Source organism: Sarcophilus harrisii, chromosome 2 (assembly GCF_902635505.1).
Source record: "Sarcophilus harrisii chromosome 2, mSarHar1.11, whole genome shotgun sequence".
NCBI lineage: Eukaryota > Metazoa > Chordata > Mammalia > Dasyuromorphia > Dasyuridae > Sarcophilus > Sarcophilus harrisii.
Window position 1 is genome coordinate 89,486,131 of NC_045427.1, and position 17,566 is coordinate 89,503,696.

Genomic DNA, 17,566 nt, shown 5'->3' on the forward strand with positions numbered 1-17,566 from the left:
TGTTCTAGTTATTCTCCACTCGCCACCACTACAACCTTGGATCTTGCTTCAGGGTTCCATAGGTGTGCTAGCTGAATTTTGTCTCAGCTTGATCTGAATCAGACTTTCATGCTGTTTCCAAGCTATTTCTATACCACGATAAAGCATGTATCCTTTCCTTTTTCATGCCCTAGTTCTTTTCAGCTCTGCTCCAAAAAAAAATAAGATCTTTGAAGATAAAAACTGTCTTGCAAGTTTGTAATTGCCTTCCCAGTTATTAACAGAGGACCTAGAATATAGTAAGTACTTAATTAAATGCTCTATAATTTATTTTTTTTCTATCTATCATCAATTCTATACTTTCTATGTGGAAGGCACTGTGCTAGATGATAGGGATATAAAAAAAACCAATGCTTCCCCTCAAGAAGCTTGCATTGTTTATGTGTATTCATGTGCACAGGAGTAAATATAATATACCTATATATGCATGATGTATAAAATGTATAAAATATATTATGTTGTTGATCAATTGTTTTATCACGTCTGACTCTTCATGACCCAGTTTGGGGTTTCTTTGGCAAAGATACTTGGATTTCCTCCTTCATTTCCTTTTCCAGCTCATTTTATAGATGAGGAAACAGACAGAGTTAAATGGCTTGCTCAGGGTCACACAGCTAGTAAGTGTCTGAAATCATATTTGAACTCAGTTCTTCCTGACTCCAGGCTTGGGGCTCTGTCCACTGCACCATAGTGAATACCTACACATCAACAAGTGTTGGATCTGTGAATTCATCTGTATAAATAATTACTGCAAGTGTTCTGCAACTTGTGGTCTTAGCCAATTTCCTAAAGCTCTGAAAGGTTAAGAATCTTGACCAGGATTAACAAGCCAGTAAGTGGTAGCAATAAGATTAAAATATAGGTTGCCCTTATTCCTGGGATGTTTCACCAACCATTATGCTATGCTGCCTAATGCAGAGTAATATCAAGGGGAGAGAAGATTAGCAGCCCAGGGAGTCAGGAAAGGCCTTTTGTGGGAAGTGACATCTGGGCTGTATCTTGAAGGAGGTTCAGAATTCTGAGAGGAGGAAGTGCATTTCTGAAATGCAAGATCCACTCCTTCAAAGGCCTGGAGGCAGCAGGTGGAACATTGTGAATTGGGAATAGCTAGAAGTCCATTTTGACTCTGAGTGGACATTGTCTGATATGAAGTAATATGAAACAAGATTGTAAAGGGAGTTGGAAGCCTGATTGTGGAGGGCCTTAAATGTTAGGCTGAGGATCTTCAAGACAATAAGGAGCTGTTGCAGATATTTGAGTGGGGAATGGGAATAGGAATATGATTGTGTATTTTAGGAATATCATTTTGGCAAATCTGTGGGAAATGGAGTTGGGGAGAGACTGAAAGGGGCTATCATTGGGAGATTATTGGAAAAGTCCAGATGAGAGGTGATAAGGGCTTAACTATAATAGCGTCTGAGTGAGAGGAGAGAAGGGAATAAAAGTCAAGTTTGTGAAGGATGTTGAATCAGTAAGATTTGTGAATTGATTGGATCTGGGGGATTTGGGAAAAGAAACTTTTAAAGATGATTACAAAGTTAGAAAACTGTGTAACTCTGAGGATGTGAATTCAAGAGAAATAATGAAGTTTGGAAGAATGATAGGTTTGGGGAAAAATATTTAGTTTTGGACATATTTACTTTGAGATTCCTATAGAACATCCAGGTAGAGATGAACAATAGGCAGTTTATGATACGATTGGAATTCAGGGTATAGATAAGAAATGAATATATAGATCTGTGACTGATCTGCAAAAAGACTTTTACCAAACTATTAGGAGTGCATGAAGTCACCAAGAGTGTAGAGAGAGAAAAAGGCCTGGGACAAAGGTTTGGGGATGCTTTTTGTACTAGGTGTGTGAATCCAATGAAGGAGAATGAGAAAGAGTAGTCAGATAAGGAGGAGAAGCATCTGGGAGAACCATGAAAGAAATGGGAATTTGACAGAATTCAGATAAAAATAGCATTCAAAGAATACGAGAACAATCTGTGATTTCTTCAGAGTAGGGAAACTCTAGTTGCCATAATTTCTTTCACTGTTATAGATAGTAACCCATCTGTGATTTAATAGATAATTTACAATAATAACACGTTATCAAGGTAGCATAATTCATAAAATGGTGGACTTGGAGCAGAAAGATTTGAGTTTTAATACTGTCCTAGAACTAGCTAAATGACCCTAGGTAAATCAACCTGCACTTGCCTTAGTTTTTTCATCTTCACCCTAATTAAATATGAATACAGCTGTATTGGTTGAAGCTGTGTCTGTTCAGTGCACCAGAGTAGCAACAACAACAACAAAACTCAATTACCTAGATCTGTTATCCAAATCACTCCTTAAATAAGGTTCACACTGAAACAACCCATTATCATGAGATCATTTGCCACGGGCACAATTTGAGCAAATTATTATCCCTATTCTTCACTCTTAATTCCATGTACAGGACAATGTTAATAATGAGTGTGAATTTTAGTTAAGAAAGAGAAACCTTCCAACCAGTGAAAGAATTTGAGCTGGAGGTGAGAAAAATACTTATGGTTGCCCAAGAGGCACTGAATCTTGGAGTTTACTTACAGTGTTGCAGATTCGTTAGTCATCCCTTGAAAAGCATTTCCTGGGATGGTGGTTATGTGTAAGTTATCACAAATTTCCCTGGAGAAAAAAAATGAGAAATATTTACTTTCCAAATTTTGACGACAAATGTGAAAGTGTTATGCATAGCAATTAGCCTAGTACTTACAAAATAAAATTAAATTCAGCTGAGAAAATCTTTGTAACATCTGGGAGCTTTTGTATGCCTGTGTTACAGATGCTCCTGCAAGAGAAAGGTGAAGGGGATGGGAAATGAAGGTACTAATATGAGAAAATTAAAAGAAAATCTACTAAAGATCAACTTCACATGAAGTAAAAGGGGAAACCAGATTATAGAATTTTATTTTGATATTCCTTTTGATTTTGCAGATTTTTCTGGGCCTAAAAGTACCAGATAATTGAGGGAAGGTAAAGTTCAGACAGACATGGCAGAAATGAAATCTAATTCCAGATTTTCTAACCATGGGACCTGGGCAATCTGAGCTTTAGTTTTTTCAGCTATAAAGTGGGTATAAAAAATATTTTTTTTTCTGTTTACCTCAGAAGAAGCAGATTATAAATTGTTAAATGCTATGTGAATAACAATAATCATTGTGATGACCACAGACTCTAAGCAGTATCCAAATGAGAGATTACTGAGTATAACTGAGTGATTACTTTTTTCTCTCCTTAACTTACCCTGCAGGAAGAGTTCCTTCAACTTCCATGAAGCAAGTAAAAGGAGAAAAGAGGGTGAAAGAAGCCCAAAGCTTATATTATTTGCTATGGCTGGTTTTAGTTCACACTGAGCTTGTGGTGAGCTATAATTTTATAGGTCTTCTAGATAATTTTCATCTATATCTAGCCAGATTTTCCCCATGTATTGTTATGACAGCGACCTCCTTTATTTCCAGTTTACTTATATAATTACTTTGTCCATACTGCTCATGAAACCAAAGGTCATTAGATATCAATGATATCATGGTTCCATGTCGGTCAATAATCCCAAACAAGCTCATGAGCATTTATGAGAAAAATGAGGGTTCCCAGAAATCACTAGTAATCTCTTCTAAATCATACCCGAGAGATGTATTTCCATCTCCAGCAGCAATCAGTTTTTATGTTTATTTCTGCAAATTCCCAGTTTTTGTTCCTTTATTTATTTACTCTCTTCATTGCTAAATCCAAGGACCTTTTCTTAGTCTTTATCCTTCTTGACCCGTCTCCTCCTAGATAACTCTCTTATTCCTAAAATTTGATGACACTTGTTTCTTCAGTTTCTCTTCCTAATTTTCTAACAGTTCTTCTCAGTCTGTTTTGCTGGGTGATCCACTTCCACTTTCTTTGTCAGAATCTGAACAGGTTTTCTCAGGCCCCATTTGCTCTTTACATTCTCTCTTGGAGATCCTGTCTTCCTTTCCTTTGGATTCAATTATTGAGATGATTTCCAAATCAGATATCTAACTCTCCTCATTCTTCTAAGCTTTGATCCCATATTCTCTATTGCCTAACAGATATTGCAAAGATATCACAAATTCCTCATCTTCCTCTCAAGGTCATCCCTCCTCCAAACTTCCTTATTTCTGTCGAGTGAACCGCAATCTTTCTAGTTATTTAGATTTGCAACTTTGGAATAGTTTGGACTCATTCTCCATTGCCCTCATCTAATTAGTGTCCAGATCCTGTTAATGCTAACTTTTCAACATCTTTGGTTTCCATCCCTTTCTTTCCACTTACCCAGTTCAGGCCATTAATTAACTTTTACCTGGATAATTACAATAAATTTCTAGTTGGTCTTGGATAAATCCTCCACACAGACTACAAGATATTTCTGAACTTCTTACTATTCCTTGGTTAAAATGATAACTGTCCTGTTTGAAATGTAATCAGGTTTCAACCTAGTTCTTTAGTAATCTTTATGCTAGTCAGAATGACCTAGTTGCTGTTCCTGGCGCATGTTGTTTTTCACTTCCATGGCTTTGCAAAGACTGGAATTTGTCTAGAATTCCTTCCCTCCTCATATCCAATTATTAAAATCCCAGCTCCCCTCAAATCTAAGCTTCATATGATCTCATAAATGAAACCTTCCCTGATATCCCTAATTTTACTACTCTCTTCCTCATGTACATTACTTGTGTATTTACTTTTCTGTATAAGTGTTGTTTCTCACAGTAAACTTCTTTTGGACAGTGATGATTTTATTTTTGCATTTGCACCCCCTTGGACCTAGCACAGTGCAATGTAGAGAAGAGATGCTCAATAAATGTTTGATGAATGAGTGAAGTCTTGCACATGATTGAGAGCACTCTTGTGTAGTTGAAATGAAGCTAGATGGCTCAATGGCTAGAGTGCTAAGCCTGGAGTCATGAAAAATAATCTTCATTAGTTAAAATCTGGCTCCATACACTAAGGAGGTTTGTGACTCTGGGCAAGCCACTTAACCCTGTTTGCTTCCATTTTCTCATCTGTAAAATGAATTGGAGAAGAAAATGGCAAAGCCCTTCAGCATTTCTGCCAAGAACACCCCAAATTGGGTCATGAAGAGCTGAAATGACTGAATAACAACACAATGTTCTAAAGCAGTCTAAGTGGAGAGGGAGTCTCTATTTTTTATATCTTTTCCTTGCCGCATGCCTTTGTTCAAGTGGTCTTCCACATTAAGCATGAACTCCCTAATCAATCAACAAGCATTTGTTGAGTGCCTACTGTGTGCCAGGAACTATAGTCACTCATATTCCTTTATAAAATCTCTTCTCTTTCAAATCACAATTCCACTGCTATCCTCCATGTCAGGACCCTTTTGATCCCCCATCTTACCATTCTCTAACCTCCCCATTACATTTTTGTATATGTAATTTGTATTAACTCACTTATATTCCTATTGAGTAGAGAATAAGTCCTTGAAAGCAAGGATAATTTCATTTTTGGCTTTTGTATCTCAAGTATTTTGTATAGGACCTGGCACATAGCAGATATTCACTCAGTAAATGCTTATTAAATTGAAATTAAGAAAATCTTAATATTAGAAAACCCTGAAGTTAACAAAAATGTTAGGGAACAATTATATTTATAGCAAAAGGGATTCAGCATAGGACTTTTCTTTTTACTTCTTTTCCTCAGCTGTAAAATGGGGACCATAAAAGCATCTACTTTACATAGGATCAAATGAAATCATATTTGTAAAAAGCTTAGCACAGTTCCTGGCACATAGGAAGTCCTTTCTAAATACTATTCTTTTTACATAGCTGGCTTCTCTATTGAATTGAAGATGGGCTTGAATTAACATCCAGCTTTTTAGGACCAGGCCTATGAATAACTAAGATACACCTGTCTATTATTATAGGGTAGTAGAAGAAGGACTAAATCGGGAGTCAGATGGCTGAGCTTCTGGTCACTAAGTAGATGTGGGACTTTTTTAGTAAATCATTAAAATTTTTTGGCCTTATTTTCTTTATGGGAATGGGACTTGGTAATCTCTCAGATTTTTTCCAGTGCCAACATCCTATGAATAGGAGCCTATGAATAAAGCCAAACTTACAAGCAATGCTAAGTGCATTATTATCATCATGAAATAGCTTCTGTTCAAGTTTTTTAATTGACTTAGTCTATAATGAAAAGCAAAACAAATCCCATTTCTGAGAAAATGAGAATTCCTTACAGATATTTCAACCGTGGAAGCTTTGTAAATGCTCCAGGTCCAATGTACACCAGATTTTTGGTATTCTGGATCAATCTGTGAAGAGAGAAATAAAATGTGCAGTTACCTAATTGATACATGTACTTTAGAATATCTGAGACTCTAGAGCACCCAAGGCAGCTGGTTGGAAAAAAACAGGGATCAATCTAGTATTTTCTCATATGTTTGGAAGAAAGTACTCAGGTTCTGAGGATGGCAAAAGGCATTAATTAGCACATTTTCCAGTAAACTCTCATCCCATTTTCTTTACAAGGCAGGTGGACTCTCCAATGCTTTCCTCTGCTGTGGAGGGAGCTGTTGCCCAAAATTTCAGCAGGAAATTTGTTTTGTGGGAAACAGTTCCAACCCAAATGACAACAGGGATTAGTTAAGATTGGGGCATTTCCAGAGCTCTCTAATAGAGCAAGTGTTGTTTATGTTGTATAGAGTCTGCACACTGAGGGTTATGGGAAATTCAATGAGCACCAGAGAGACCCACATGTTAGCCATTTTCTTTTTCAAGGCAGGATGCTTCCAATGTGGTGGTACGACAGCTTTAAGAGGTTTATGTGAATGATAAATCTGCTACAGCAGCAGTTCTCAAAGATTGGTGGTCAGGGAAATCTGGGAGGCTGCAAGATCCTTTCAGGGGGTCCATAAAGTCAAAACTATTTTCATAATAATAGTAAGACACTTTAATTTCTAGTCCAGTAAAAATCCATAGTAATATCCCACATAAAGAAGAGCTCTTGGTGGTGGTAATAAGGGATTCCTTAGTAATCTTTAAGAATGTAAAGGAGTTTTGAGACCAAAAAAATTTAAGAATGACTGGGTTTGAGGAGAAGAGTCTGGACTGAAATCTATAAGTCTGGGCTGTCATTGTCATTCCTAACTTAGAGAATTGTTATGAAAGACAACTTTGATATTATGAACTTGGAGTCAGGAAAACCTGATTTTTAAAAATTCTACTTCATATACTGAAATGTGTATCACAGTGATAGCTGTGTGGTACAGTAGGCAGAGCTCTAGACATAGAGTCAGAAATTCAAATTTAGCTCAAGAAACTTAATAGTTCTAAGACTATGGGTAAATCACTTAACTTTTGTTTCCCTCAGTTTCCTTATCTGTAAAATGAAGATAATAATATCAGCTGCTTTACAGGGGCAGCTATGTAGCACAGTGGATAGAATGTCATTCCTGGAGCCAGGAAGACTTATTTTCCTGAGTTAAAAATCTGACCTCAGACCATTACTAGTTGTATGACTCTGGGCAAGTCACTTAACCCTATTTGCCTCAGTTTCCTCATCTGTAAAATGAACTGGGAAAGAAAAAGGCAAGCCACTTCAGTATTTCTGCCAAGAAAATCCCAATGTAGTCACAAAGAGTCAGACATGATTAAAATAACTGAACAATAAAGCACAGGGTTATTGTGAGGATCAAAGAAGTTCATATTTATAGAGCACTAATATATACAATGCACTTTGCAAACCTGAAAGCATTATATACATATTAACTATTTTTCTTATAATGTCTGTAAAAAAGTGCCTTGGAAAGGACAAAAGATTACATATGTGTGGGATGTTAGGATTATTATCTCTGCCTTGGGCAGGAGCTTCCAAAGTGGCTTTCCCCTATATAAAAGTATTCAAACCCACTAGAAGAGGCCCATCTCTTTTTCTCTGCCTTCTTTCAGATACAATCATTACATTTCTAAGGCTTTTCATTAATGTGAATCCTCTGATTTTGAATAAAGTAGGAGCCATCGCTGAAGGTCCTCCCACAATATTTACATCTATAAGGTTTCTGTAAGTCTATTGTGTAATAAGTTGTGAAGGCTTTCGCATATTCATTAAATTTCCAGACCAGACTAATCTCATCTTGATCTTCTGTAGGACTCAAGTGATCTCACTGTTGATGACCCTTCTATTATTATTTCTTGAAGATTTGAGTTTAGACTGTCTTCTAGAGAATAATCTTCAAGCTCTTCTGATCACATATTCCAACTAAAAAATGGCTCAAGTATCCCTATTATGTATATCATTTATAAATTGCGTGTGCATATATATATGTATACTGCTGTACTAACAAATATGTAAATTATGACACACATTTCTCCTCTCATTGTACTATTTCTTGAAATTACTCTTCCCCCATATCTTGTTTTCCTCTTTTCTCATTCCTTTTTAGCTTTCTTTTGCATTTGCCTCCCCCCATTAGACTATAATTTCCTTGAGAGCAGAAACTGTCTTTTTTTCACATCTGTAAGCCCAGCATTTAATACAGTGCCTGGCCCATAGTAGGTGTTTAATAAATGTTTATTGATTGGTTGATGCAAAAATTGGCATATTAAAAGAATGCAATAAAGATTAAATAATATTTGGTCCTAGAGTTAGTAAGGAACTCTTGCAGTCTACTTATTGAGTAGGTGATTGATATGATTAGAGATGTGTTTTAGGAAACTTTGACCCTTGTGTGTGGGAATGGTTTGGTTGATAGAGAGAAAAGGCAGGAAGACCAATTAGGAGAAAAAGTCCACTTAACTCCACTAGAAGTTGTAAAAAGGGTTGAATTAGGTTGGTGGCTGTGTAAGTAGACTATTTCTATTCAGTCTAATGACCCTAGTTTACTTTTATTGGTATAAACTGTACAGTTCAGCATCTATGCAATCTTATCTTATCTGCTAAGGTTTAAACTCCCCAAACACATAATGAGTGAGCTCTTGGGAAGCTGCAGTGGCTGCATGTTGGAAGCCCTAGGGGATATTTAGCCCAGAAAAGAAATGACTTGAGGTAGAGAGGTGAGGGGAGAAAAATGATAGTTAACTTCAAGTGTTTGAAGAGCTGTTATATGGAAAAGGGGATAGCTAGACTTGTTCTGACACAAGTAGCAACAATGGGTGGAAGATGTTGAAAGACCAATTTAGGAAAGATCCTAAGGAAAAAAACTTCCTAACAAATTGAGCTATCCCAAAGCAGATAGGTGATGATCAGTTCCCATTCACTGTAAGTCTCCCAGGTAAGGATGGATAATTAATAATATTTAACTCTATATAATGCTTTAGAGTTTGCAAAGCACTTTATATGTATTGTCTCATTTACTCCTCACATCAACCCTGGGACATGGATGCTATCATTATCTCCATTTTACAGATGAGGCTGAGAAGTTAAGTATATAGCATCATAACTGAGATTAATTGAAGGCATAATTCAAATACTGATCTATCTAATTCCAAGTCTGGCACTTTGTTTATCATGAAAGCCAGGGGCTAGATGATGTCTTGTTGAATAGGTTTTGTGCAGTAGAATTCATTTTCTGGGATAGGGTGGACTAGTTGGCCACTGAATTGCCTTCTAATTTGAAATTCTATGACTTTGTGATTGTAATTTATCCTTCTTCCCTGACTCTCATAGTCAGCCATTCAACCACTCAACCAAGCATTTATTAAGCACCTGCTACATGCCAGGTACTGTCCACTGAATGCCTGACTCTCCTAGTGCTTATAATAATACTAGAAACATACAGGTATTTAATAAACACTTGTTGGATGACTAATATGATTATTTTTTGAAAATCAATGCCTATTTTTTGCAAGTGTTAGCAATTAGGGATCATAAGTTTAGAGCAGGAAAGGACTAGCAATATTCCCAAAAGATAGGACCAAAATGCTATTTAAGCTTTGGACTTAGAAACTTTTGGCAAAGTATAATAGAACAATTATAATCCTTGGAGTCAGAGGATTTGAATTCTTATCCTGGCTTTAAATTTTTTTTTTAACTAATTAGCTATGTGGCCAAGAGTCTCTGGGCCCTAGTTTTTAAAATGGTAAAACATGAGAAATCAATGAGATTATTTCTATGGTCCTTCTTGCTCCAAGTTTCAATATGAATCTATAATTTTGAAATACAAAGGTTTTATTCAACATTTACAACAAGATGGGAGGAAACCTGACTCTCAACCCAAATTTCTAAACTGTCTGTTGCACTCCAGATCTAGAAGTAAAGGCAGCACAATATGTTAGATAGGATAGGATACTATATTTGGAGTTAAAAACACCTTGGGTCCAAATTCTGCTGAACAAGTCGTTTATATATATATATATATATTCTTCTATTTCTTCATGTATAAAATGGGAATTGTTCTTGAAAGTCTCTAAGATTCTTTCCAGCTCTAAATCTGTAATCTATGACCCTATGACCTGCCCCTAACAGAGAGATGGAAGCTGCAGGCTGGACTCTGACATGCCAGTTTTAATTTCCAACTTTGTGTCGTGATGTTTCAGAGTTTATACAGCACCTAGGGAGAAGCAGTTGTCACCATAGCAACCTCTAGGCCACTGTGGTGAGAGAAATTAGTGCCTGCCCAAATCCAGTAATTGTGGTAGTCTTTCCCCCCACCCCTTTGCGTCCTTTCAGTGGGTACCTGAATATAAATGGGGAGTGGACTCTAGCAAGTGAGGGTACTAGTGTACAGCAATAAACTGTATGTTAGCCGATGCTTACATTTCAGACAAATTGAGGAGGTTGTCAAAGGCATTAGCTTCTATCCTTTCCAGCGAGTCACTCTGAGAGATTTCACTGGGGGGAGAAACGAAGAATATCACATGAAACAGATGCTCATGTCTACACGAGAATGAACTGTGTGTAACATGTAACAATTGGGGGGAAAGAAGCAAAAATGTGGTATGTTTTCTTTGCAAAAGAACAGAAAATTTGTGGTATCATAAAGTTCTAATGTCTCCCTTTAGGAGCTTGGCTGAGTGAGTGCCTGCAGTACAGGTATAGTTGAAATGAACATTTTTCAGCTCCCATTGCAGCTGTCAACAGTCTGGCTTTACAGCTGATTGTGTTTCTTGCTCTGCTATAAACGAATGAGCATTAAAATTTTGTCCAAATTAATCATGATACAACTTAGGACTTGAGTCTCCTAAAGATGGAGTTCTGATATGCATTTAGATGACGACCTAAAATGGTTATTCCTCAGATACTAAGATTGATGCAATTGGCAAAGTGCCTCAAAGCATGTGTCTAGGTATATCTTATGACTAAAGACCAAATGCGGATCATATCTGCAGCCAGAGGGGAAAATAACAGATTGATACAACTGTACTTTTGTATACCTTTGTATTCCTAAGCCTAATGGCTTGTGTTTTGACAAAAACTACATAAGGTCTATTATGAGCAACAAAATCTGCACTGAACCTGTTCTCAACTTGATGTTTTATTGATGGATGCTCTTCTAATTAAGCGCTTTATCTTTGTATCCACAGCCTCCTAACTCAGTGTCTAGGACACTTAATAAATCTTTTGATTAATTGACTGAAAGGGTGATAAAGTATCATTAGCAGCTTTGGGGGGAGGGAATATCATGCTGCCTGCCTCCATACAAACCTTCAATAACTAAATTGGCTCCTTCCAATTTGCACTAACTTTCCAATAGTTGATGTTTATTCTGAAGAAAATAAGAAAAAAAACATTAAATGGAATTGGAATAGTAGAAAGACAACACTTGGAACAGGAAGATCTGGGCCTGAATCCACCATAGACACTTTATAAATATGGTCTTAGGCAAGTCAATTAATTTATGTCTTCATTTGTCAAATGGCAGTAATTATGCTTGTATTGTCTACTGAACAGAGTGATTGTTATGAAGAAATTGTACTATAAAATTTCAAGAGTTATATACATTTGAATTGCCATCATTAATGATCTCTATATTTTAAAATTCCTAATCAAAGGAAACTAGAAATTCTCACCTTTGCTGCCAATGTGGGCTTATTATCTTAAAAGCATAAGCCTCCTTTACTTCCATTGTACCCCACTTTATTAAACTGTGGGTTGTGATCCCATATAGGGTCTTATAACTGAATATGGGGGTCACAAAATTATGATTGATTAGCAGTCAACATCTGATTCTTATACCTATTTTATATATCTATATATATATCCAGAGTCACATAAAAATCTCCTCAGGTATAAAGGGATTGTGACTAGAAAAAGTTCAAGAAGCCTTGCACTATACTAATTCCATATCCTGCCCTTTTGGAAATGAATTCTGGACTGCTGCTAACATTATGAGGGATAGTAGGAAAGTTTACCTCTCAAGAAGGCTCTTTCTATGGTGGCTGCTTACCATAATGTAGTTTATTATTATTATTGTGAATATTAAAGTATCACAAGGTGCCTTCCTAGAACAAGGAATTATTGAATCTTTTTTCTTTTGATTAGCCTAGTCAGTTTGCACCTTTCTGTTTCTTGCAATGTTCCTTCCTGGCCCCCTAAAAGAACAAAATATGAAGTTTGACTCTTCAAAATTCTAAACCATCTGCTATACCGTTGCTATGGGAGAAGACTTTGGCCCTAGAAGGCCTATGTTATCGCCACAGGCGAAAAAGAGAGAAAGGTCAGATCTGAGAGGACATAAGATAACGTGGCTTTATCAGGTTGTATTACACTTTTGATAAATTCCTTTCATCAATATGGCTATAAATATTGTGTTTTTGTCATAAACTTATTATATTTTAGATACAAAGATTATCCTCAGATGCACAATAAAATACCAGACACATTTTCTCTGATGTGGGTGTTATCTAAAAATGTGTCATGGGGGAATAGCAGTTCTATTGCAGAAGAAGAGTTTTTATGATTGGAATCTATCTCCTTTTCTGCTTGGGAAGTTTATCATCACTTATCAAAATGCATTCAGTTCTCTGAAGCGAGGTTAATTATCTGGATTTTAATGACTCCTGAAAATCATACCTTTCCTTCAAAGATCCCTGGATACTAGCTTGTATGGGTATAGACAGAAATAATAGGGTTTACTTTCCTAAACACATTTCCCCCCCTCCACAAAATTTATCCCCTTTCAGCCATGCTTTCTCTTACTGCTTTAAAAGAAAAGAAACCATCATTGCAGTTGTGAATGCCATTTTGCATAAGGGAATCTACTTACATTATTAAGACATTACCAAGTCCTCTGAAAGCTTGCGAAGGGATGACTTTGACAGGGAGATAGGTAAGTGATCTGGAAAAGAAAAAAAAAAAAAGCAGAAATTTCAAGATTGGGTGCTTGTAGGTTTTTACATAAACATGTGGTTGTGTGCCCTTTTTCCTTTCCCCGTTGACCCCATCAGGCAATCTTATTCTAAAGTTCCCCATGACAAAGCTGATTTTCCTGATTCAACAGGCTATTGTAGACAAAGCCTTCTTGAGAGAAATTTTTCTGCCTGCTCGTTTAATGATAGTTTTAGCAGCAGTCTAGAATTCATCTCCAAAAGGCAATATATAGGATTAGTATAGTGCAAAAAATTGGACTCTTGGCTATTGTTTAGATATTACTTTTAGATATTACTCTCTATTAAAGACAAGGATCATGGTCTTCTTTTGAAGAGCGTAATCTATGATGACATCAAATTACTTTAGGTCGGGAAGGAGATTGAGAGGGTTAGAGTAGTGCTTGAGTTCTTAAAGTGAAAATGGAGAGAGGTAGACAGGAGTAAGATGATAACAGAACCAGGGATTTTGGACAAAATTTCTCCTACTTTGGGGTTTCCTACATTACCTCAGGAAATCTCATCATCAACTAAGGATACTTCCTTTAGGTCGTTTTGACCCTGGAATACCTTGTTGGAGAGACAACCTACATGTGCATTTATTTAATTCTTCTATCTTACTCTTCATTGGATAAGCATTTATGGACTGACATATAAAACAGACCTTCCTCATTCAGCATCTAAAGATTAGCACAAGGAAGAGGAAGGGCTATATTTTATACCCCTGACACTTGTTTAAGAGTACATTCAGAGATTTCTATTGCTACCATATCAGAAGAATCACAGAATTTAGAGAGGAAAGAGTCCTAGATATCATTTAGTTCAAGTCCTTTGTTTACAGGAAAACAAACCAGCAACATCTGCTGCCACCGAAGGGGACCACAGACTTATCCCTCCTCCAATCAACCCTCATTGCTCCAACGATCAATTCCTGCCAAATGCAAAATGTCCATCATTGACTAGCTAGTGCTCTGTAGATCCCTGGGAGAGATCACAGAGCCACACTCCATTCTTTTTTATTTTTTAATATAGCTTTTTATTGACAAGATATATATGCATGGGTAATTTTTCAACAATGACCCTTGAACAAACCTCTGCTTCAACTTTTCCCCTCCTTTCCTCCACCCCCTTCCCTAGATGGCAGGCAGTCGTATACATGTTAAACACATTAAAGTATATGTTAAATACAATATATGTATACATATTTATACAGTTGTCTTCTTGCACAAGAAAAATTGGATTTAGAAAGAAGGTAAAAATAACCTGGGAAGAAAAACAAAAATGCAAGCAAACAACAACAGAAAGAGTGCAATGGTCCACACTCATTTCCCAATGTTCTTTCACTGGGGGTAGCTGGTTCTGTTCATCACTGATCAATTGAAACTGAATTGGATCTTCTCATTGCCGAAGATAGTCACATTCATCAGAATTGATTATCATGTAGTATTGTTGTAGAAGTGTATAATGATCTCCTGGTCCTGCTCATTTCACTCAGCATCAGTTCATGTAAGTCTCTCCAGGCTTTTCTGAAATCATCCTGTTGGTCATTTCTTACTGAACAATAATATTCTATAACATTCATGTAGTACAATTTATTCAGCTATTCTCTAATTGATGGACATCTACTCAATTTCCAGTTTCTGGCCATTACAAAAAGGGCTGCCACAAACATTGTTGCACATACAGGTCCCTTTTCCTTCTTTAAAATCTCTTTGGGATATAAGCCCAGTAGTAACACTGCTGCATCAAAGGGTATGCACAGTTTGATAACTTTTTGAATATAGTTCTAAATTGCTCTCCAGAAGGGTTGGATCTGTTCACAGTTCCACCAACAATGCATCAGTGTCCTAGTTTTCCCGCATCCCCTCCAACATTCGTCATTATCTTTTCCTGTCATCGTAGCCAATCTGAGAGGTGCTATACTCCATTCTTACTGTTGAACCCATTGTCCCCTTAGTAGACCATGTACTCTGCCATTGCTTCCAATATCCCCTTACCCTTGTTATTTTCTTTTACTTTCCTTGTTTTGGTACAACTTGATCTTTTCATTTGACATGAAATGAACACAAACTGGAACTCTCCAATGTGTCCCATTAGATTTGAGCTTCTGGAGAGCAAAGAATATCAAGATTTTCTGTCACTCAAACTTGAGCCCTCCTTTATGGGTTGATCCCCCTACCTCCAAATTAGAATGTGAGCTTCTTGGGAAGAGGGAGTATTTGATTTTCTTTTTTGGATTCCCAGTGCTTAGGACAGTGCCGGGCACATAATAACCACTTAATAAATGCTCAATTCCACGAATGTGAATCTTAGAGAGGTTAATTTTTTCAAGGTTATACCTCTATACTATCTAACTCATGGAATAACCATGACTAAAAATCTGGATCTCCTGATTCTCCAGTTCAGTGTGCTTCTTACTACATCACATTACCTACAGTTAAAGGCCAGTTCATCAGAGGCTTCTGTCTAAACACCAAACGTGTGAGCATGTAACAGATGGGTAGTTCCAGTGAATAGTCTTGCAGGTAATAGGACCCCCCAACAAGAGGCAAGCAAGGCTTTGTACTCTAATTTCATTCCTGAAAATGGCCCCATTAAATATGTCTTTCAACACTTGGAAATATTTAACATGGATTATAGTAAGAACAGTGATGATGGGAAAGAAAAAATCCCCTTGTTATGGCATGTTTGCTTCCTATATTTCTTTTGAATCATGTCCGCTTGGCTTACTGATTAAAAACATGGTTTTATTGCTCTCTGCACTGCCAAGCCAATAAATTTCCAGAAGAGAAAGCTGTATTCTACTGTACCCCCTGCAACATCAATAAAATTGACAGCCAAGTTCTGATCCCAGAATCTTTATTACTAAGGGATAATGCAGAACAGAACATATTTTGGAGAGAGTTTACATAAAAGCTTCAGCCAAACTCTTCAGAGCTGTTTATTCATGCAAATGGGAGCAAAACAGTCCCAGCCTCTCCGCAGACAGCCTGGGAGAAGGATGGTAGTGGGTGTAGGGTGTGAATCCCAGGAGGGCTGCAAAGCTCAGGTTTGAACAGGGAGGTTTCTGGGAGGTGTTTAGAGACAGAAGCAGAGGGGGATGGAAGATGGGACAAAGGTGAGAAAAAGTGAGAGCTTTTCTGGTGCCCACCTGAAACTGACCTCAGGTAATTCTGATGCCAGTGGGCAGAAAAAGCAGCAGGAATGGAGGTAAAGATGAAGAAACTTCAGGGGAGGGATGCTGAGCTAACAGCGGATGACATTAGGCAGGTGACTGATTGAAAAGGCGTCAGAGGGGTGGAAGGCTGATTATCAGAATCCTTGAGCAGGGCTACAGAGCTACACCTGCACCCACTTGACACAGCACATGTGTTTCTTAGGAGGCTATGTGCAAACTGAATTTTTCTAAAATGAATTCCGTGGTTACATTATATTCTTGAGATTTCTGTGAATTAAATGACTTGCTGGGGCAAAGCTCTTTTGTTTAAACACCTATTTTTCTTTTTTTGGGGGGAGGGAAGGATTTGGAGGGAATCAGGAGTTAAGTGACATGCTCACATGACATAGTAAATGTCAGGTCAGGTTTGAACTTCAGGGCTAGTGCTCTATCTATTATGTTGCTCCATAAAGCACCTATTTTTCTTTTCTTTCTTTTCTTTTATTTTCCCCTTTACTGAAGCACTTGGGGTTAAGTGACTTGCCCAGGGTCACACAACTAGGAAGTGTTAAGTGTCTGAGACCAGATTTGAACTCAGGTTCTCCTGACTTCTGGACTGGTGCTCTATCCACTGTGCTACCTAGCTGCCCCAAAACACCTATTTTTCAAAGGAAGTCCAAGATAAGATAAATCCGATCTCTTAGATTACATATCTTGGGGGCCAAAAGGTCCGTCAAAAAACCTCAAGTATTTATGAGTAAAATCCCATGGTTAGAAATTATAGATTAAAAAGTACAATCCTTAGAAAAACCTGAATAGTTCAGATGAAAAAATTTTTTTTATCATTTAGAGATTTTAAAAATCATTTACCTTATCACTTAGTACAGTTTCCTTCAGTTGTTCCAAAATTTCTATTGTTTAACCCACTTCTATTGCTTAATTGTATATTATTTAGGAAACAGTGATATAGGAAATAAGGAAGAGAATTTGAAACTCAAAATTTAAAAAAAATGAATGTTCAAAATTATTTTTACATATAATTGGAAAAAATAAAAATAGAGTTTTATTTTGTTTT

At 37.0% G+C, this 17,566-nt stretch overlaps 1 protein-coding gene across 4 annotated transcripts in view; it reads right to left on the reverse strand.

The window, feature by feature from the left end:
• Nucleotides 1-17,566, reverse strand: part of LHCGR (luteinizing hormone/choriogonadotropin receptor) — a 77,212-nt gene that overhangs the window by 34,824 nt on the left and 24,822 nt on the right. For 2 of the 4 annotated variants that reach the window (XM_031950459.1, XM_003758292.2), the window contains exons 2-6: nucleotides 13,235-13,306; nucleotides 10,786-10,860; nucleotides 6,269-6,343; nucleotides 2,780-2,854; nucleotides 2,614-2,691 (exon numbers count right to left, since the gene is read on the reverse strand). In XM_031950459.1, coding sequence (XP_031806319.1) covers nucleotides 2,614-2,691; nucleotides 2,780-2,854; nucleotides 6,269-6,343; nucleotides 10,786-10,860; nucleotides 13,235-13,306 — 375 coding nt within the window. The remainder of the gene's footprint in view (nucleotides 1-2,613; nucleotides 2,692-2,779; nucleotides 2,855-6,268; nucleotides 6,344-10,785; nucleotides 10,861-13,234; nucleotides 13,307-17,566) is intronic. The other 2 variants (XM_031950458.1, XM_031950457.1) reach the window with 2 other exon arrangements.